The sequence below is a fragment of the Maylandia zebra genome, linkage group LG17 (assembly GCF_041146795.1).
Source record: "Maylandia zebra isolate NMK-2024a linkage group LG17, Mzebra_GT3a, whole genome shotgun sequence".
Taxonomy (NCBI): Eukaryota; Metazoa; Chordata; class Actinopteri; order Cichliformes; family Cichlidae; genus Maylandia; species Maylandia zebra.
In genome coordinates, this window is record NC_135183.1 from 15,663,247 (window position 1) to 15,685,839 (window position 22,593).

Here is a 22,593-nt window from a genome sequence, read left to right on the forward strand (position 1 = left end):
TGCACACACTAACAAAACCACTGAAGAATGACCCAAAGCAGACAGGTGCTTACAAAGTGGCTTAGTCAAAGCCCAGATTTTATTTGCCTTTACCTGTAGGCACAGTTTTAAGGACAAACATGTGTTTCCTTGTCCAGACAAAAAGGAAAAGGCAACAAGTTCTTAATTACTTTTATCCCAAGATTATCTACATTGAGCAAATCTGTAGTGTCTGACATATAACCACACACTTTAAAATACATAATGGATAATACATGTAACATACATAAGCTTCTACTTGTCAGGGTTGCTTGAGTAGCATCAGCCGCTTTTTATTTGACCAAACAGACGCCTGACAGGATGTTAAAGCTAATTTGAACCTGATCTCTTCCACAGAGTTTTCAGTGGGTTATCTTGTGGTGAACTGTTGTATTTGAGATGTACTCTGACACTGTGCTAACTGTGTATGGGCTCAATTCAATTCCAATAATAGAATCACAATAGACCTTCGTAGCCACCTTTTTTGCTACAACACTGCATAGGTCTATGACAGTAATATAGCAGAAATTTTTAAAAAAAAGTTACTTTGAAACTTACTTTAAGTCATTATTTGATGGGTTTTTAACTTTATTAAAAATGCAAAAGAAGGAAGTAGCTTTGGTGCAGAAAAGCTGCGCGAGTTGAAAGTAGAACACTTCATTCTTTGGAATGCTCTGGCATCTATATAGCATTAATCTGAGTGATCAAAGTTTTTTTACACTCCGTTTATCTTTCTCATCATGTCTGATTCAAACTTGACTGTTTGCAACACTTTTGGATCATTTGTTGTCATTTTCATCTAATTACATACTTCCTTTTTTAAAATTATAAAGTTGAAACAAGCACTTTAATTGCTCACCAAGAGTACAAAAGTGGTTTATAAATTCCAGTCTATTTAACTTAATCAAACCATTAAAATGCCCTCACACAGTCAGAGGTGGGCTAGAACAGGCAACAGCATTCAGTTATGTCTGTTTATTGTTGATTTCAACATCATCATCCTGACATCTGGTATACTACAAATGCACAAAATCTATGAAAGAGTCCATCCACAGACCTGGATGAACAAGCTGCCTGGCAGCAAAGTCCTCAATCTGACTTCTGCTAATCAGTGACATGGTCACGTGTCACCGTCACCATTTGACTTTCCGTGTCCATATTTGGCACATTTCAGTTCAGTGTTGTTGTCTCCGTCACAGCTGTACCCACACAGTAAAGGCTTCTATGGTAACCAAAACAGGATCATGTGCGAGTGACCAACAAGGCTGCTGCTCCACTGTGATACTGCAACAGATGATGTAGTGCCAAGTCTCTATAACAGGACCTCAGAGTCCATTCAGTCAAAAAGTAACAAGTTGATTTCACCATGTACGACGAGAATGACACCGCTATTGCTGTTGGGTAATAAATAGGTACCGAGTTGTCAAGTGCCATCAATCTTGGTCAGGTGCTATAGTTGAAAACAGGCTAAGACTCGTTCTGTGGAAAGACGATGGGGTAGATTTGACTGTAGTGATCCACAAAGTGGACCTCCAAGCCCTGAGTGATGTAGTCTGGCAGGTCCGAGAAATCTTTCTTGTTCTCAACTGGAAGGATGATACAGGTCACACCAGCACGACGAGCCTGACAGAGGAGCCAACGACCAAAGTTAACTAAAAGTGATTCCAAGTGATTTCTCTGAAAGTAATCATAATTTTTTGTTCACATGACAGACAGCTAACACACACACACACACACACACACACACGCTTCTGGTGACTTGTCCTGGGCTAGTGTAAGCTACATTTCAACACTTATTCAACACAAATAATTGTGTTATTCTGTTAAATGAACACACTTTATTACAGTCTGGCAGAATGGATAAAACTTGTTGCTCAGCTGCCACAATAATGCAACTGTTTCATTATTGTTAGCCACAGACATGACCTGCTAGTATATGGCTAATGTAGCTATCGAGCAATAGCTACTCTTTAAACAGCTAACATTAATATGTGTGCTGGCCATGTTAACATTTATGATACCTCTTCAGAGTTGCTGAAATGGGAGCTGTACTGACCTCAAAATCCTTCATGAAGCTGTTTTGTGAGCATCAATTACTTTAGCTGTTAGTTAATGAACGATATCCATGTTAAAGAAATGAGCAAAGAATATTTGTTGTACATACAGCAATAGTCTTCTCTTTGATCCCTCCTACTGGTAGTATTTTGCCCATCAGAGACACCTCACCAGTCATGGCTACATTCTGACGCACGGGCTTGTTGATTGCCAGGGACAAGAGTGCCGTGACAATAGTGCAACCAGCGCTTGGTCCATCTTTTGGAGTTGCCCCCTAGAAACAAGTGAAAATAGACAGGAATGAGCACTGCCAGCCACAGTTCAGTTCTACCATTATCGCAAGAAGCATCAACAGGATATTTCTGGTTCATGCATTCATTACATTATTATTGTAGGCTGTAGGCTAAAAAGTCCCTTATAGCTTTTATCTTTCTTGCTGCAGCAAGGGTTTTAACTGACACTAACAGAAGTTAGAACTAATTAATTAGTTGCTTTATATTATTATTTTATTTTAAATAATCAGGCCCCATCTTATCTTAATGACCTCATAGTATCATATCAGATAAGATAAGATATTTTATTTTATTTTATTCTATTCTGTACAGTTGTGTACTGTATTTATTCTTATTGTATTCTAATTTTTGCCTCATAACTTTTGTACTGTCCACTTCCTGCTGTGACAAAACAAATTTCCCACGTGTGGGACTAATAAAGGTTATCTTATCTTATATCACCCCATTAGAGCACATTACTCTCAGACTGCAGGCTTACTTGTTGTTCCTAGAGTATTTAAAAATAGAATTGGAGGCAGAGCCTTCAGCTTCAGCCCCCTCGAATAGAATAGAATAGAATAGAATAGCCCTTTATTGTCATCGTACATGTACAACGAAATTATGGGTGCTGCATGCCAACTGTGTGGGAATAAAATATAAATGGTAGACAGGAGGAATAAATAATAAGCAGGAGAAATGCATACAAACAATAGACGACCACAAATTGGAGAACAAAGTGCTTGGAAGCAGTGGAAAAGGACTTGGTCTGAGTATAGAGTCTGTGTGTGAGTGACCTTAGTGATGAAGGTTACTCAGACCATGATCAGATTGGTGAGGTGGGTGGGTAGGAGTGGAGTGTAGGGTGGGCAGTGTTTGTTAACAGTCCGAATGGCCCAGGGGAAGAAGTTGTTTGTGAGTCTGGAGGTCGCCTGTGCACCTGTTCTCTCTTCCCAGTCAGGATTCAGGAGACAGACACCATCTCTACTTTTAAGATTAGACTTCAGACTTTCCTTTTTGCTAAAGCATATAGTTAGGGCTGGATTAGGTGACCCTGAATCCTGCAATAGGTGTAGGCTGCTGCTGGATTCTCATGATGCACTCAGTCAGTCAGTCTAACCTAATTGGTTGTGGCAGGCGGCCTCCCCCTCTGAGCCTGGCTCTGCTCAAGGTTTCTTCCCATTAAAAGGCTTTTCTTCCTCCCACTGTCATCAAAATACTTGGTCATACCGCACCACCTTATTGTTGGGGTTTTCTCTGCAGTGTTGTAGGGTCTTTACCTTACAATATAAAACCCCTTGAGACAACTGTTGTGATTTGGCGCTTTATAAAATTTAAAATAAAATGGAACTGAAATGAAATAAATGGTTACCTCAGGGACGTGCAGATGCAGGTGGGAGTTGATGAGGAAGTGATTCTCCGGTTCCTGAGTCATAAGGAATGCTCTGGCGAAGGTTGAAGCGATCTTCGCACTTTCCTTCATAACATCACCCAGCTGACCTGCAGGAGAGCCACATCTTTAGTATCAGTTTACCTGCATTTGTTAAGGATCATGTTTTTAAAACCTCTGAAATGGTTTGAAGACTTTCTAACTCTGTTTCTCCTATGACCAATACACAAAGCTCAGATTACGTTTGTAAAGGACTAACTGAGGGAAGAATGTTTTTTCCTACACCCACACACTGTTTTCAATGCGGTGGCGCAAGATGGGAAACTCCTGACAGACCTGTGACCTCCAATGAGCCCTCTCCTTTAGAGTCCGCTCCTCCTGGAGGCCGGCGGAGTGAAGTCTCGATGAACAGCGTCGATCCTCCTGCACAGGAGATAAATGCACACTCAGTACAGGTAACTTTTGCTGGTGCTGTGTGTGCGTGTGTGTCTCTCTTTCTCACCCATTGCGGTCCAAGCCAGCCCCATAACCACTCCCGGTGGAGTGACATCATACATCCGATCAACTGTGAAAATAGGTTTACCCACAAACTCCTGCAGGTTTTCAGGAGTGACCATCACTCCGGTTTGTTCACCATTCACAATACAGAACGCCACCTTACGGAAAACCTGTGGGCAATAAACGAAGAACAATAAGGAGATAAATAATAGATTAAAAAAAAGGATGACACAGAAAAAAAAAATCATTTTTGGCACAACTGCTATTAAAATGAAAAAGGATGTTTTTGTCACAAAGAACCAGCAACTACATACACACATTATATTCATACCACTACTCCCAGCAAAGAAGTCTTTAGCTTCTGTTACAAGCAGAATGTTGTTTTCTGAGTGCACTTTTACAATATTTTACCTTTTCAACTTGTTTCTGCAGGTTCCTGACTCCAGACTCCCTACAGTACTGCTTGATGAGCAGACTGAGAGCATCAGATGAGATTGAAGCCTTCTCCTCTGTCAGACCACAGAGTGAGCGCAGCTGTGGCACCAAGTAACGCTACACACAGAAATGAAAAAACAAACAAAAAAAAATACTCTGAGGTTGAGCCAAAAGAAAAGAAAACGCTAATATGCAATGCCCGCCCATCCATCCATCTCTTCCACTTATTAAAGGACGTGTCCACTACCCGCAGGAGGTGCTGTAGGGTCGGGTGCACTGTCTATGCTGGGCGGCGGCCAAGGGCAGAAACCTTGTGTCAAAATCATTATTTCAAGTTTACAATACATGGGATGCAAAGCCCAAATATTGAGATTTCCCCTAAATATTAAGCTACACTGGGCTAGCTCTTTAATTAATTCTGAGTGATCATATTTATCCTAAACATTTCTATTCTGATGGTAATTAAAATAGTTAAATTAAATCAAACTGAACTGAAGTAACTGGCACTACACTGGGAGCAAGAGCTTGTGGACTGGTTTAAAGAAGATTAAAAGTTCACATCATATTCTGTCACCTTCGCCGTTATTACACCACCACAATGAAAACACCCACTGTGGTAATATATTTAAACAAACTGTGTTCATCCCTTAACAGAGCTTTACAGACATTGTAACGTGTAACCCGCATTTGCAGATTTTACCTCAGCAATAGCCAGTTTCTCCTGAGCCACATATCCAGAAACGTTGATCATCTCCATTCTATCCCTGAGTGGCTCTGGGATGGTGTCTATCACATTGGCCGTGCAAATAAACAAAACCTTTACAGGAGGAGAGACGGTGCACATTAAAACCACATATTATGAGGAGCTGTGGAGCACTCGTTACACAGTACCTACCTTTGACAAATCGACAGGAACATCCAGGTAGTGATCAAGAAAGTTGGCATTCTGCTCAGGGTCCAGGAGCTCCAGCAGAGCAGAGGATGGATCGCCCTGGTAACCACGACCCATCTTATCAACCTGGTAATGACACGGTATGAACATCATCACATCATTTTATACCAGTTATATAACTATTGATGAAACTTGGAAACCAACAACTCCATGCCAACCGGTTAGATCACAAAATCAGTGCACAAGGTTCACTTGCAGACCTGGCCTGACAGTTTGGATCCATGAAAATAATCATTTGAAACATGCTGTATAACCAGATATTTGGATGGCAAGAGGAATTTGGAGTAAATTTTGACCAGGATATGTCCTATGTGCATATTAAATATTTTCTAAATATGTAGGACTGCTTTCTGTCTTTGGTGTAATATTGTTATAATTAGACAAATATTGTTTTAGAACAGTGCTGAAAAACTAGTTAATCCCTTTTTTACTTAATAGGATGTAATAATTAAAGAATTGCTCTAAAATCTCCTTGGAAAGCCTTTGGCTGAGCCAGAACAGGGACGCACTGTTGCCTCACAGCAAGATGGCCGGGGTTTGAACGCATCATCTGGGCAGGACACTTCTATGTGCATTATCCTAATGTCTGCGTGGGTTAAAAACAATCAGTTTTATTTCTATAGCACCAAATCACAACAACTGTCGCCTCAACGCACTTTACATTGTAAGGTAAAAAGGCTAGTTTAATACCGAAAAAAGAGAGAACCCCAACAATCAGATGACCTCCTATGTGAGATAAAACTTTATGATTGCACTATGAAACACCTGTCTAAAGTTACGTTAATTAAATGGGCTACACAGATAAACTATCCCCCAACGTGTGTTGTAACAGGAACAGGACGTGATACTGTATCAGCTCAGCAAAGTGAAAAAAAAAAAAAAGTAAAAAATATGACAGAGCAGAGCAGTATGAAGCCTGAGCTTCTACTTTACCCAGCCTATAAACTATCACACTGCTGTTTGACTTACTGATGGTCCCTGAACAGATCTCTCAAACTGCTGTCAGCAAAACAACTCAGTGGCTTTAAATTAATTTGACAGTTTCTCCTTTTACTGACTGGGCATTTTTTGATATAGAGTGCATGATTTTAGCACTGCCACGAACAATATACTACAGAACGTTATAGTTATAGATGTCATTCAGTGCCAGATTATATGAAGCAAAAATATCCGTTTATCAAAGTGAAGCTAAAACATCGTATCAGCACAAAAATCACACATGAACAGATGGCCTTCATATTAATGTTGCTTTGGTTACGTTATGCTGAAATCAACAGACAACTACAAGAGCATCATCACAACACTCACCTCATCTATCAGCACCAGAGGATTTTCCGTTTTGGTTTTCTTCAGACACTGAATTATCTTTCCCGGCATTGCTCCAACATATGTCCGTCTGGATACACACACATGCAATTTTTACAGTGAGTGATTTGTATCGTCTTCCTCAAAATGAAAGTTGAATTGTTGCCATTTGGACACAGAGGAGAAGACCAGGACACACTGTGGATGTTTCCATTAATCCGTAAGAGATCTACAATTACAGAAGGTCTTAAACTGGTTCAGAGACGCACAGAGAGGCAACCTGAAAGCGGCATCCAGCCAAATCTAATTCAGGGAAGATTTCACTTTTCCTTTATAAAGTCAAGCAGCCAATAAGTTATTACTCTACCATTCGTACCTGTTCATCAGTGCCATCCCTCATGTCAGCAGGAAAGCAGAGAACGTTAAAGTTAAAGTTACTAGCAAAGCGCCGCCCTATCATTTTTCATTCCATAGTTAGTAGTGACATAAAAAAATCCACCATGATTACAAATTTTGGTGAAGAATACACTAATACTGGCCAATTAAAACAACTAAACGACTCAATCCACAGCACTCCAAGTTTTTTGTTGCTTGGATGTGTGCACAGTTGCCTTTTTTGATCTTGATTTGCATCCCATCATAGTCCATCACATTTAATTCTACCATTATCTGCCCTTGTGCAGGATGCCACCTTCTCTGCACATGATACTGACAATGTAATCCAGGATAAGGTCTCTCAGAAATAACAGTAGCACAGATCATACCTGTGCCCCTTGATCTCAGCCACATCTGTCATGCCTCCCACGCTGAACCTGAAGTATTCTCTGTTGAGAGCTCTGGCTATCGAGCGGGCGATGGAGGTCTTTCCTACACCTGGAGGACCGTAGAAACACAAGATCTTCCCCTGGGTGGTGCCACGAAGCTGGCTCACTGCTATAAATTCCTGTAAAAAGAAAGATGTTCATTTCTATAAAAAAGGATCCACTGTTCTGTGGGTGTGGATATATCTGATGTATCAAATACAGAGTATTAGAGTGTGTGTGCGTACCAGTATGCGTTTCTTAACATCATCCATTCCATAATGGTCTTCTTCCAGGACTTCTTTCGCTCTGTCCAGTAACAAGTTCTCTTCACTGTTGGTACCCCAGGGCATGCTGGTCAGCCAGTCTAGATAGTTGCGGGTTACACTGAAACAAACAGTAGATTCCTGATTATTGCAAATAGTCAATAAAACAAGCAGATGGACAGCCAATGTTAAAACAGATGGAGCTTTGCTACACGGAGACGTAGTTATGAGCAGCATATGAATAAAACGTTTGACAACATTAAGCCCATTAAGTTATTTTTAACAGATGCCGTATGCAGCCAAACTTTAAAACATTGTAATACCTAAAATGGAAATAAACAGTTCATTCTGAAAGACCTGTGGTTTTTCTCTTTTGAATATTTATTGTTTTTATCTAATTACTCAATTGATCGATGGACTAATCGAGAGATTACTCAGTTACTAAAATAATCAATAGCTGATGCCCTAACTGAGATTTCCTTTCTCATAAATGTTCTCGTTTCTTTATTTTGTTCTTCTCTCCTTTGTCTCTCTTTACGTAAGCTCGTCATACTGTCTCGACTCATTTACTTCATTTAAACTCAAAGAGAAAGAGGACCAAGGAGAAAGGAGGCTGCCAGGGGAGCTGTGACTGGAGACACACAGGTGTTCGCTTCGTGACGTCTTTTATACACCAGTAATGTATAAGAGTGGTGTGACACACAGCTGGAGTGCACGAAATATGGTGGGAGCAGAACTACATCAAATAAAATGCAAAACACATCACACCTACCTGATGTTTCTATAAAACTGCAGCTAAAAAGCAAAGATGCCTCATTTTGTTAGAAAATGGAGCGATAAAAGGAAGTGAGGGTGCGCGACCCAAGTCTCCAAGGTAACGTGTTAGCCAGGAGACTGTTTTAGTGATTGGGTTCGTTAGATACTGCATAAGTGCAAATACCAATGCAATCGCGCACACGCACCATGGAGCAAAGAGGGGTTCAGATAACACGTGTTAAAGTATCCTTAGCCAAACTCTGCTTCCTCTTCCTCTGTTCTATTTTCCAATAGCATAACTACATAAACTACATTTCCCTCTATTCTGTTTAGTAGTTTTCAAGTTGACTCCTGTTTTTTTTTTTAGTGTAAAGTGGTATTGTGGTTCAAAGGCCTTTGAAGACTAAAACAAGACGACTAACTTGAACTCTGATGAATGGTTGTCCAGAAGACCCAGCTTGTTGAGTTCTTCGTTGATCACATCCATTATATGCTGAGGGACCATCCTATCTTTCAGTCTTTCACGAAACTTCTCCTCAATAGCATCTTTGTCCTCCTTTTCCAGACCCAGCTCCTAATGACAAAAACACAGAATATTTTATGAGCCACATCTTCACACACCTGCATCCACGGCGCATGCTCCTACTGTACTCTGAGTGCAGCTCACATTTTCTTTGCCTATGATAAAGATAAAATTATGCATTTAAATCTGAAACTGTGTATGCACCTGCCAAGAGAACAATACCAAAAGCATATAAATGGAAAATATGGTTCAAAGTACACCAGACAGGTGATTTGATGTAGTATCCAGTCAGTTTTCAATTACGTCATGCTGTAGTACCTGGTACTTTTTTAGTACCTGCTCGCCCGGGGTTCCAAGCGATACGAGCAGGTGCTAAAATGTGACGTCAGACGACTACATGCCACTACATGGCTGATCATTTGATGAGTTCCCAAAAATCAAATCTGCCATTTTTGAAACCTGAAAACAAGAAATGGCTACAAAAACATCGCCATGATCCCAGAGAATTACAAAATGCCACAGACCGAGCTGCAGGTATATTCTTGCCTCAACGTCCACCTTTGTTGTAGCATTTGTGTCGCATACTAATTACCTCGCGGGACGCTCTGACGACATGTGTGTCAGATAGCACTGTTTGTAAAAGAAAACCGGTCGATCTAAGTTGAATCGTGGCGAGTCGATCGGAGTAGGTACTAACGGAAAAGGTGCTTTAGGTGTCAGCTGTGCCGGATTGAGACTATTGGCTTGTAAGACGTGTCTTAACAGTATGCTGACAGTTGACTGCTGAAAGTCCCCAGAGTTTTTGAGAGCCCAAGTGTTTCTCCTGAATGACTTTGGGTCTGTCAGGCAAAGGGAAGACAGAGGTGGTCTGTCACAGATTAGTCTGGTGTACCTTCTTAATGATCTTGAGCTGCTCCTGCAGCAGGTACTTCCTATGGGTCTGTTTGATCTTCTCTTCCACCTGAGAACATAGAAGAGACACGGATGAATGGCCAAGGGTAACAACCTAAGCAGAAGTTATTTAATACTTCAACATTATGATGACGTCTGACCTCACGACCCAAGCGCTGCTGTAGCTTACTCAGCTCGTACTCCTTCTTGAGTAAAGACAGAGCCTTGTAGAGACGTTTCGGGATCTGCATGGACACAGAAACAGGACTCAATGAACTGCACACAAAACTTTTAATGAACAGAACTCTGCAACACTGATTTCATGAAATAGAACAGCAGAGTTGGAGATGACGTTTCTGTAGTAATCTCTCAGTAACAAAAAAACAAAAAACGCTGCTTTCTTGATTTATTATTATTTTGTATGAGAAAAGCGTTTCTTAATAAGTCTGTACACACGCATAAACGAGGGTATTAGAATCAAATAAAGACACTCCACTCAGAGTTGAAAATCAACTGGACACTATTAGTGTATCAAAAAACAAGTTTTAGGATAAGAAAAGGAGTCACGAGTTAGCACATCACTGGTTGCTCTGGAAAATGCTCACACACTGAGTGTCATAAAGGTCTATAAGCAGGCAGACTGCTCACATTAGTCTCCTCCAGGACGTCTTGTAGTTCATGCGATTCAGCTCCCGTCAGAGCTGCTCCCATATCGCTGAGATAGATGGGGTTATCAACCACACGCTGACCAGCCTGCATCATCTGAAGGACCGACTCTCTGGTTCACACACAAACAAGCACATTTCAGAAAACGTCCCTTTCATCAATACTACAGTTGGATTTTGTTTTCATCCCGACAGCCTGGTACTAATATAAACATCTGACTTTAAAGTGTTTTCATTGGCAAATTAGAAAACAGCCTAATTCAGCATCAGCTGAAAAGGTGCACCGAGCACAGATTGCCTGGAAATTGCTTTAAGATGTTGAACACCCTTACTAGGTTTATAGAATGGAAACCTGAAACTACAAGCAGTATAAAGTAAAAAAGTAAAGTAAAATGAAAGTTTACAGATTGCATATGATAAAACTGAAATGGTAGAACTGACCTGTAGAGGGGGTTAAGTGCAATGATGTCTCTGATGGTCTTTACTATCTCTGCTGTCAGCGCCTGTAGAACACATGACATTACAGACGTGTGTGTTAAAGAATGACAAACAGTTTAATTTTTTTTTTTTTTTTTAATCACTTGATTGAAGATGATGTAATAACGCGCTACTTTGATGCGTTTTCTGTACCTTGACCTCCTCGGTGACGGTGAACTGTTCATGCTGAACATTGTCCACTTCGACCATCAGGATGTTGGAGGAGGGCAAAGGTTGAAGCTCTGGACTCAGGTCTGCCTCTGATATCTGAATAGAACAAAAATAATTACTATCAATGTGGAAAGAACTGTAAACTATAAATATTACTATACCCATCACTAATGACACATTATCAAAACCAAGATGCACAGCTTGGTGGACACTGACTGAACCAAATAGTTTCAAACCATCCTTAACAAATGTAGGTCATGTTGAAAGCTTACACACTTCTATAAAAGGAACTTCTTCTTTTTTTTAAATTTACTTAAGCTGCCAATGTACCCTCCGCTGTGGTTGCTTCATGCACCGCCGCATCATCATCACACAGATGCAGTGATTTATACCCCCAGTTAAGAAGCAAGAAGTCGCTGCAGTATTCTGTTAAACAATAGGTGTCGCCACTCAGATAAAACTGTCTAGCAGGACAAGCACAGACATGAGTCCACTGTCAGAGGACATAAGAAGATCATTTGTAACGTCACTAAAGCTGTTTCTGTGATGAGCTCTGAAACCTGACTGAAACTCTTCAAATAAGCCATTCCTCCACAGATGATCTGTTAGCTGTTCAGCAACTACTCTTTCAAGGACTTTTGAGATAAAAGGAAGATTGGCCTATAATTGGCTAAGACTGCTGGGTCAAGACATGGCTTTTTAAGTAAAGGTTTAACTACAGCCAGCTTGAAGGCCTGTGATACATAGCCGATTGTTAGAGATAGGTTGATCATATTTAAGATTGAAGCATTAATTAATGGCAGGACTTCTTTGAGCAGTTTTGTAGGAATGGGGTCTAAAAGACACGTTGATGGTTTGGAGGAAGTCATTAGTTAACTCAGAAAGAAGATCAATTGGAGAAAAAGAGTCTAAATACATACCAGTGGAACAGAAAGCAACTGTACATAATGTTATGTCTGTGAGGTGATTAATATGAGTAATTTTTTCTCTAAAGGTTAATTTTTTTGTGAAGAAGTTCATGAAGTCATTACTAGTTAACATTAAAGGGATGTTTGGCTAAAACAGCACTCTGACTTTTTGTCAGCCTGGCTACAGTGCTGAAGAGAAACCTGGGGTTGTTCTTATTTTCCTCAATTAGTGAAGAATAGTAAGATGTTCTGGCTTTATGGAGGGCTTTCTTATAAAGCTGCAAACTATTTCCAAATGATGATCTTCTAAGTTTGCGATATGCCATTTCCTCTCCAGCTTACGAGCTACCTACTTTAAGGTGCGTGTATGAGAGTTATACCAGAGAGTCAAGTACGTCAGATTTGAGGCTCTATTGTTCACAGGAGCTACAGTATCCAGAGTCGTACGTAGTGAGGAGTTAAAATTATAAACAAGATAATCAACCTCTCTTGCAGTAGTGTTCAGGTAGCTGCTCTGCTCTGTGTTGTTCCAGGGCAAGATGATAACAGCGGGTGGATTATATCCTTAAACTTAGTTACAGCAGGTTCAGAAAGACATCTACTGTAATGAACTCTACTCCCCACTGCTGTGTGATCAATTATTTTAAATTGAAATGTTATTAGGAAATGATCAGACAAGAAAGGGGTTTTCAAGAAACTCTTACAATGTTCAGTTTCTATATCATATGTTACAACAAGATCTAGAGTGTGATTAAATCATAAGCACCGATTTCAAACTGCTCCAACATCTTCCTCTGTGTATGTCTCTGAGCTTCTGTTCAGGATTAATATTAAAATGGAGCTAAACCATAACCGTACAGTTGTATCTTCAACCCGGCTCAAGATGTGCACAACCGACCGACGGGACACAAAGATTGTGTCTCACGACGCAGGGTGTGTGAAAATCGTCAAGCGACACCTACGACACAAGCAACACGGCAATGTGAAAACGCCTTACACTGTGATTATATACATTTGGGGGAAATCTGATCAAACCTGCCATGCTTTTTTATAGCAGGTTTAGTGTGCTTGTGAACCCTGTGCTTAGAAACGATGCTGGTTTAGTCTATATGTGGTTACCTTGAAGTTTCCTGCAGTTAGGCATGTGCAAGGAAGCATTGCCTAAACAATGCGACTGTGTTGGTTTAACCTCAGGCGTTCCTGTTAATGACTTTTTCTTTGTACTGTTTTGCTTACACATAACTTTATGTAAAAGCACGCCCCCTTGGACCACCGCATACAGTTGATAGTGGTGCAACGGATCAAAAATCTCACAGGATCGCGGTTTTAAGTCACGGATCGGATCAATTTTCGGATCAGCAAAAACAAAAATTCGACTCGCCATTTACTTATTTAAGTATTTTTGCCTATTAAAAAACATTCAACTGAAGACTCATTCCACTCACTTATATAAAAACAAATTAAGGTGCAATATGGACATTATGGACCATGCTGGGCATCCTCTGCACACGGCCATAAACAACCAGAGGAGTCTGTTCAGTGACAGGTTGCTTCTCCCAAAGTTAAGGACCAGCAGACTTAAAAAGTGGAGTGGGATCCGTTCGGATTTCAGAAAACTTCAACCGTGATCCGTTGCACCACTGGCAGTTAATTTAAAGCCGAGACAACTTAAGAAGAGGTCCAAAAGAAAATGAACGCTGTGGTGAAATGAATCTTTGTGTCCTTCTCTCGACTGCGTGCATAGAAGGCATATGTGATATTAGGCTCCTGTTTCTCACCTTGTCCTCAAGCTGCTCTGGCAGAGAACTGAGATGGTCCTTGCGGCTGCGTTTGGTTTTGCGTCTTTGTGTAGGTTTCTGGTGGGACTCTGGCTCAGACTCCAACTCTGACACAGTTGAAGCTATTTCCTCTTCAGGCTCCACCTGCAGCTGTTTTGTGATCCGGATCCTTACAGCCCAGATGATATACAGAAGAAATAACATACATACTCATAAGTGAGAGCACTGTCTCCAGAGTTCTAATGAAACCAATCCCTATGCCCTTTAACCTAAAATTTCTCACCCACCAGTAATAGCAGTACATCTAACCTGCGGTGTCCCATGACAATCATCCTCAGCTTGTCTCCCAAGTCCTGCATCTCATGAATCTGAACAAAGGTTCCTGTGGTGTAGATGGCATCTATAGACTCCACTACATCCGACTCGTTACTGCAACAGACAGAAAGACATGTTTACTATCAAAACACCAGACAGAGAGCAGGTCTCTTAAATGGACTTGTCCAGGAAAATGAAACAATGCTTTTATCAGGTGGATAAATTGGTCAGTCAGTCACCTAGACTGCAGAAACACAAAACAACCTGGTTGTTAAATCAAAGGTAAGGCAGACGCAGAGAAACGCAGCCGCAAACGCTGAAGCATCTACGATGGCAGAAGCACAAACCGAAATGGTCATCACACCAAAAATAACAATCTTGCAAAGACCAAAAAATGAGCTTGAAAAAGCCAGAAGACCAAATCCTGAAAAGTCTCCTGTGGCACAAGCTCAAAATGAAATGTTGGTGAAACCAAAGAAAACAAAAAAGCAAAAAGTGGCTGAAGAACCAAGAAGACCAATTACTCGGGCATATGCCTGCGCTCTTGTTGAAGCTCAAAACAACATAGGTGATGGAACAAACCCGAGAAATAAAGAAATGCAAGAAAACACTGAAGCCACTTCTGAAAGGGAAAAAGCTGAATCCCTCACTATCTCAAAAGCAAAGGAGGACATAAATATGGAGAGAGAGGGAAACGTGAATAACCCCAGCAGACCAAACCCTGGGCCTAATGGAGAGACTTGGCAATATCAGCCCAATCCCAGATTTAGACCCCATCAGGGCAGTGTCCAGTTTAAACCATGGCACGAGATGCTGCTCTCAGACAGCAACTGGAAGTCTCCCAGAGCCATCAGAACGCCCTTTATTGGAAAATGGTAGCTGCTAACAAGAGGGCTTCTTATCACCTGTTTCAGGTGAACAACCTTCATGCACAAATGCACGAGAACAAGAGAAATCCTGAGGAAACGATTAAAGACCTCATAGAGCAGCTGGAGGAGGCTTCTAGTAATAAGCCCAATAGCAACAGTGAAGCAATTGTCAAACTTGATGAGGTGATGGTTACCCTGCAGGAGGCTTCACACACACACACACTCTGTAGGCCTGACGTCCTCTAAGGAGGCTGAATTTGAGGTCCAATGTAGGAATCAACAAGAGCAGATAGAGATGCTCCAGAAACAGCTCCTAGCAGCTGAAAATCAACTCAAAGAACAGGACATTAAACATAGGCAGGAGCAGGAGACAGTCAACACAGAAATCAGTGACCTCAAATCCCAGCTCTGCTCCAACAAGGCCCTTCGTGATTTGAAGGTAGAGACTCTTAAGTGGGAGCTGAAAGAAGCCAAAGCTTCCTCACTTAAAATCCCACAGCAGCAAAAAGAACAAAATTCCACCGATGCAAATGAAATGTCAAAATCTGAGCCTCTGAAAGAAAACGAGACTGGAGAACAGGAGAAGATGGAAAAAGAGGACTCACTGCCATCTACTGCAATGTCTCTGCAGGAGCCTCAGAAAGAAAAAGACACCACAGAACAACAGAAGATAGAAAAAGAAGAGTCAGCTGCATTGTCTGTACAGTAATCTTTGCAAAGACTACGAGACACACAGAAAATGCTCACTGTGAAGGTGGCTGAACTCGAGACTGAAGTTAAGAGCCTGCCAGAGATTCCGCCAAGTAAGAAGAAGAAGAAGAAGAAGAAGAAGAAGCGGAACTGGCTGCGTCGCCTTTCCACCTAATTGGTCTCAACAACATGTCCTAAAAATCACATTTATATACAACTAAATTGTCAGTGAACATTTGGACCCCACTCGGTCGAGACAGAAGGCCACCCCTTCCTGAGCCCGGTTCTGTCAGAGGTTTCTCCCTATTAAGAGGGAGTTTTTCCTCTCCACTGTCGCCAAGTGCTTGCTCATAGGGGATTTGGGGGCTTTTTTTTTTTTTTTTTTTTAAAACACCAACCACTGATAAGCTCACTGACATCAAATTTAGGACTCAGCAGATATGGAAATGGATGATTTGTCATCAAGTGAGGAATCATTCGTTTAAAACATATTTGCTGAGTCATATTTAGTTGTATATAAATAAGATTTCTGGGACACTAAAGCCAATCACAGACTAATTTGGAAAATTGGGAAAAAAATAGATGTGTCATTGTTTCATATAGATTTCAAATAACATACCATTTGATGTCAACATATCTTTGTTACATATGCAGTGCTTGTGGTCTTATATTCTTATGATTCTGTTCATTTTATGAGTATATCCTTCTGCCTTGCTTCACATATTTACTGCTGCTTGGCTAGCTCTAGTCATGCTAGCATCAGCACAGGTAGAAACAGATAAACATCAGAGACATCGCATAGCTTGTGTTTATGTTCAGAGTAGGGCTGGGCCATATCATACCGTTCACGGTAATACCGGTATAATGTTGGGCAACGATAAGAAGATGAAATATCACGATAGAATATGGGTAAAACGCGCATGAGCAGTGCCTTTGTTTTCATATGCACATGGCGGCGACAGAGAACGAGAAGGGCGAAAGTGGACTGCTGAATGAAACAGATGAACCAATCAATCAATCAAGGCTTTATTCGCCACGTGCAGGTTGCCCTGCAGTGAAATAGGACGACCCCCCCCCCCCCCCCCCCCCCCCCCCCGACCTTACACACACAACACAGACATCACATGGGGATACAGGTCGGAGATCGGTAGCGTTACAGAAAAAAACCCCACGGAGGACAGCATGAGAACAGGAAACAAAAAAACTCCTCTGCACAAAAAAGCACATAAATGTCCACAGCGTTTGGAAAGGGAGGGGGGATGAGTGTGTGCATATCAGTGTATATGTATGTGTGTGTGTGTCCAGAGTTCAGCTGAGACAGTGTCCTTCGCCCTGCTAGGCTAAGTAAACAGTCTTCCAGCCAACCCAGGTGGCCTTGCATGGAATGGGAAGGAACAGACTAAACACAGTCGTTATCAGGGTGTTTTTGTTTGGCTCCAGCCTTGTGACCGCAGCTGGCGCCAAATGGGTATCCGCATGAACCAAAAGGGTATCCGCATGAATTTGTTTGTAAAAATGCTGCAACTTCAGTGGTGTGGAACTGGTTTAGCTTTCGTCCATCAGATACACAACAAAGCACTATTTTTGGTAGAGCATGCTCGCGGGCCGTCGTTATTACCGTGTTTTTTGGAAAATACGGCACACTTAAAATCAATCCTTTGATTTTTCTGAAAATCGACAGTGTCCCTTATAATCAGGGGTGCACATAAGTGGTCCGCAGGTGCGCATTCGCTGTCAAAATAAAAGACGTGCACTAGATAAGAAGGTGCAACGGCGGAGCCACGCGATGGTTTTACTGTTAAAAACAGTCGTTTGTCTGTCCGTAGTGTGGTTATATTAAATATAAGAGAAAGAGAGAACTTTAAGAAATTCTACAGTGACCACCAAAACAATAAAAAAATATTGTCGTAAACAGTTTATTTTGTGACACCACGAAACAAACGATAGCGTAAAATGAAACGATAGACGTTTTCATATCGACATCCGATATATATCGTTATATCGAACAGCCCTACAGCAGCCTACACCTATTGCAGCATAAGTGAGATGCACAGTCCTGTGCAAAAGTCTTGAGCCAGTCCAGTCTTCTGATGTGAATAAAGTTTAAAGCAAAACTTTTAACAGCTATGAAATCCCTTTCTATTTCACCTGCAATGCTGCATACAGTACAGGTACTGCCGCTTGGGAAACATAATTACCAGGGTTAACCATTTCCCAAAGCCTTTGGTCTCACTGTGAGTGTTGGATAAATGGAATGCAATAGTGTTAGCAATTGCAGTATGTCTTTGTGAGCTTAATGGATCCATCAGACGGACGTCTGAGTTGGCACTGGATGATTCACTTATTAATCACTGCACTATTTTTCTTGGCCCGCATTATACTGTAGCCTGAAGTCTGATGTTGCTCTACAGCGCTCTTTGCGTATTATTTGTCTATACCACAATGATGACGTCGTGAATCAATTAGCATTCAGTTTCCCCCCCAAGGCAAAGGAGAAGTGCTGACATCTGAAAGGATGGCAATTCTATGAAAATGCTTTAAGAAAACAGCTGCTTTAGTAACTTCTTCAGTCCGACCCCTCTGCTGTGATGCAGATGTCAAACTAAAAACGCCACTCAACTAGTATCCTATAGATTAATCCATCAACTAATTGAGTATAACAATAAATTATATTTGTAAAGTAAACTCAGACTGTATAACCACATGGAGCAAAAACACACCACTGAGATCAGTATTCATCTTGAGGCATGCAACAACCTGGTGATCAGTAATTCAACTGGAGAAGTGACTTCCAAACTTACGCATCATCTCTCTTCATGAAGACTCCAGCATATGGCTGAGCCAGACGCACCTTCCTCCTCAGCAGTTCCATCAGTGCTTTGTTTTTAACCTGACATGAAGAGAGAAACATCACACACTGGAATACAATAAACAGTAGTTTCCAGGGGTTGTCTGGAAAATGCCCTTATCGGTTGTGAGACATTTTACTTTATTGACTAAATAAAGAAGAGAAACTAAGTCTTAATTTAAAAAAAAAGAAAAAACAAACAGCAAAAAACAATGTGCTATGCAACAGCATTTCTACCCACTCCTCACACACCTTTGTGGCAGTCACATGGTGTTCTCTTCAAAATGTGTAGTTTTAAACAGACACTGAGATAATAATGGTAATGTGGCATTAAGTGAAATGAAGACACACTTCTACTTCCGAAGCACAATTTTAACAACCTTAATTAACCAGAGTTTACAGGTTATAAAACATATACACTATACATGACTGTAACTAAATGTTCCAAAGATTAGGAGCCACCACTAAAAAAATAAAATAAAAGGCTCTATCGCCTCTTCAGTTTAAGACTGGACTTCCTCTGATAACCTAAGGTGTACTAAGTTTTACCGAAGACCGTTTAAATGTCAAATCACTCTCAGTTTGTTGCGTGATTGCGTCACCCTCCCTTCAACCAGACCAAGTAGCGGACAGAATGTGCAAGGTTACATCAGACTCACCTCGATTATCTTGATGAAGCGGGGGAACACCGGGTTCCTGCTAACGGCAACCAGAGGCACATTGGGAAACACCTCGGGGACCATCATGGGGGTGAGAGCCGTCATCTGAACCCCGTTGTAAGGTGCTCCGCCGTCTCCCCCAGGCTCTTCTCCCCCGGAGCTTGCTCCGTCCTCGCCATCCTGTCCAGAGAAGCCCGCACCTGCCCGGTTTCCATACATCCTACATTGAAGCGTATACGGTCCACAGCTCCGGGTGAGGACACTGTCTTGGAAGTGTGGAACGGCCCCGACACGTATCCACCGGCGAGGTCTGCCGGTCAGCCTGCTGCCAGCTGTCAGTGCTGTGGTGGGGGACATGCATGTTTTCTGTGGGGTTCCGATGCTGGTGTAGAACCGCGCTGGCTGTTGCCGGCTCAGTGGTGATGTCTCGGTCAAGCGGGAGACAACGCCAGGCCAGTGTAGTTTAGCAACAAAAGCCGAATTTCTGTGCAGTTGTTTAGCAGCTCCTATCATTTTGACACAGGTGGCCATGTTTATCTGGAGCCTTCTACGGCTGCACGTGACGATCCGTCTTCCGTCCAATATTGATGACGTAGTGTTGCTCACGCAACGATTCTAGAACAGTGGTGTCAAACGTAAGGTCGGGGGCCAGAATCGACCGAGGAAAGACTCCTATCTAGTCTACCCTAAGGTTTCTGGGGGGGGGGGGGGGGGGGGGGGGGGAATGATGAAGTGCATAGGTTTTTAACTTTAGGTTTTACAGATTTTGTACTGACTGAAGACTTCACCAGCTGGCATTCATACTACTCCAAAATATTTAAGTAATAGTTAAAAAATTAAATGACACACAAACAAATTCCCGTTTTCCTACTATCTAGTACAGAAATTTCTGGGAGTCTTTTGTTTTGATTTTTTTTTTTAAAGCAAATCAAAGTTTGTTGAAAGAAAGACAGAAAGCAAGAAGAGAGAGTTTTTGTTTTTATAGTAAAAAAAGAGAACAAAAACTTTATGTTTTATAAAGACAGGTCAGTCTGGGCAATGAGCTAGTAGAACTTTGTAATTTTACACATTTTTCATGAAGAAACACTGGAGACGTACTTTTGAAGCATCTTTTTCTAATACTTATAAGATATCCCAGGGATTATGTGAAGTTAAATGTGTTTACAACTGTGTTGTAAACACACTAAGATATTCTTAGTGTGTTTACAACACATTTAACTGACAGAAATAATTTTTTTATTTTGTTAGTAGATGCATTAATGACAATAATGCATTCATTTGTGTTATGTTTGATACTACTATCAGTGATAGTTGAGCATTGCTGAACACATCCTATGCCCACTAGGTGGCGATGGAGAGTACCATTTGACCAAATGACCAACTGACGCATAACGTGGTTGGAACCACCAGTTAAAATGTAATCTAGATCAATAATGATTATAACCTACTATGTCTTTCCTCTTCCCACTAGGAGGTGCTCTAACTATTGCAGCCAAATGGCACATCAATCTGTTCAGGGCTCGACTCTCATCATGCCCGTGAAGCTTGGGAGAGATTGGCGAATGGTCAAGCTCAACGTGCAGCCATGGCCACACCTTTTCACGAAACTTCAAAAGCTTTGTCATTTAACATCATCGAGGTGGGCCGTTCTATGTAAACTCACAATGTTCACACTGAATCGCCATGATGGTCTGACGGTTATTCTCACCACTTTTGAGGCGGATAGGTTGGCCACGCCCTATGATGATAACTCAAAAACTATGCCATTTGAAATGGTCCAGGGTCTGTAGTTGAGACTGGCCAACTGTCCCACAGCCCAATAAAGGAGATGTGGAAATAGCTTCAGTCTGTTGCAGACTAACGTGAAATTCAATTGATTGATTAACAAGATATTCTTAGTGTGTGTTCTTTCCAGAGGCGTAATAGAAAGTCAGCAGCAGGCCTGAATCAAGTATTACAACATTTTATACATTTTCTAAATCATCCAAATTAGTGCAATCCTGTGACAATGTGACACACAGTTTGTACTTCATTCCATGGTTTTGGTGAAGTACAGTTTAAAACAACTGCGCTTAAAACAACTCCAGCAGCTTTAAAGTTTTAGTTTTAAATCAGTGGGATTAGCCATGTTTTCACGGATTTCGATATTTACAGCATGTTTTCATTGTGATATTGTCAAAAAAGGCCATGAGGTTGATAACAAGAGTGAGCCTAAATGCTGAACCAACAAAGAAACTAATGTTTTAGAGTTTATTTTCACACAAAAGAGTTATGGTAAATACAGGGGAACACAGGGTTCTCTTCCAGATCTGGAGAGTGTGTTATGGTATACTGAGGGAAGAGAGGAGAAATTAGGTAAGTCCGGACTGACGGTACATGTTTGAGGCTGATCAGGAGGTTGTACTGACTCTAAGCAGTTTTGGTGACAGTGCATACTCCATGAAATTAAATGCTATTCATTGCAATATACTGGACATTCACTGATAAGATTCAACATACTGTTTTAGAGAGGTTGAGATTAGATGAACATGGTCCTTCATGAATATGAATGTGTGCTCTTGTGTTATTAAAACAAATGTACTTAAATTAATAGTGTCATCTCTACTCTTCGTCTTGCTCGATGCCAGTAATATAAGGGGTGACGGAAGTTACAGCTATCGTTGTAATCACCCTGTCTCTGGTCTTTTAACTCCAACTACCACAAGTTTAAAGGCTGTAGATTGTAGCCATTACTTTAACACTGTATATAAATGTAACAGGGCTCAGTGCTGGTTTTTACAGTTTGAGCTACTTCAAACTTTACTTGGGAATTTCACATTATCATACTAAAAATAGTAGCTAGGTAGTACTGCTGTAATATTTTCATATGCTATGATGATCTTAAAAGAGCAGAGTTAGGGATTAATACAGTGGGTGATCTTGTTCATGAGAACTCTCTTCTTACTTTTAATCAACTGAAAAGCAAGTTTGGTCTGACCAATAAGGATTTTTTGAAGTACTTTCAGGTAAAGCACGATATTACTTCTAAATTGAAGGATTTTAATGGAGGGTTTGG

At 41.1% G+C, this 22,593-nt stretch overlaps 1 protein-coding gene across 1 annotated transcript; it reads right to left on the minus strand.

Moving 5' to 3' along the window:
* Positions 1-49: 49 nt before the first annotated feature.
* lonp1 (lon peptidase 1, mitochondrial) lies at positions 50-20,126 on the minus strand. Its single transcript, XM_004569306.6, has 21 exons — positions 19,539-20,126; positions 18,833-18,921; positions 14,467-14,586; positions 14,158-14,326; positions 11,454-11,567; positions 11,265-11,326; positions 10,807-10,936; positions 10,320-10,403; positions 10,160-10,228; positions 9,167-9,318; positions 7,971-8,109; positions 7,687-7,865; positions 6,926-7,013; positions 5,561-5,683; positions 5,366-5,482; positions 4,642-4,782; positions 4,235-4,400; positions 4,069-4,155; positions 3,715-3,842; positions 2,183-2,347; positions 50-1,641 (listed from the first exon to the last, which is right to left on the minus strand). Exons 1-21 carry the CDS (start codon positions 20,067-20,069, stop codon positions 1,486-1,488), a joined length of 3,009 nt encoding a protein of 1,002 aa, XP_004569363.2. The 5' UTR covers positions 20,070-20,126; the 3' UTR covers positions 50-1,485.
* Positions 20,127-22,593: the final 2,467 nt, after the last annotated feature.

Excerpts from the sequence above, each read along its gene's own strand:
- lonp1 (XM_004569306.6), bottom strand. The coding sequence starts at position 20,069 with ATGGCCACCTGTGTCAAAATGATAGGAGCTGCTAAACAACTGCACAGA. Across the intron at positions 14,587-18,832 it reads TTCATGAAGAGAGATGATGC|TAACGAGTCGGATGTAGTGG; the intron begins GTAAGTTTGGAA and ends TGTCTGTTGCAG. Across the intron at positions 11,327-11,453 it reads CCGTCACCGAGGAGGTCAAG|GCGCTGACAGCAGAGATAGT; the intron begins GTACAGAAAACG and ends TGTGTTCTACAG.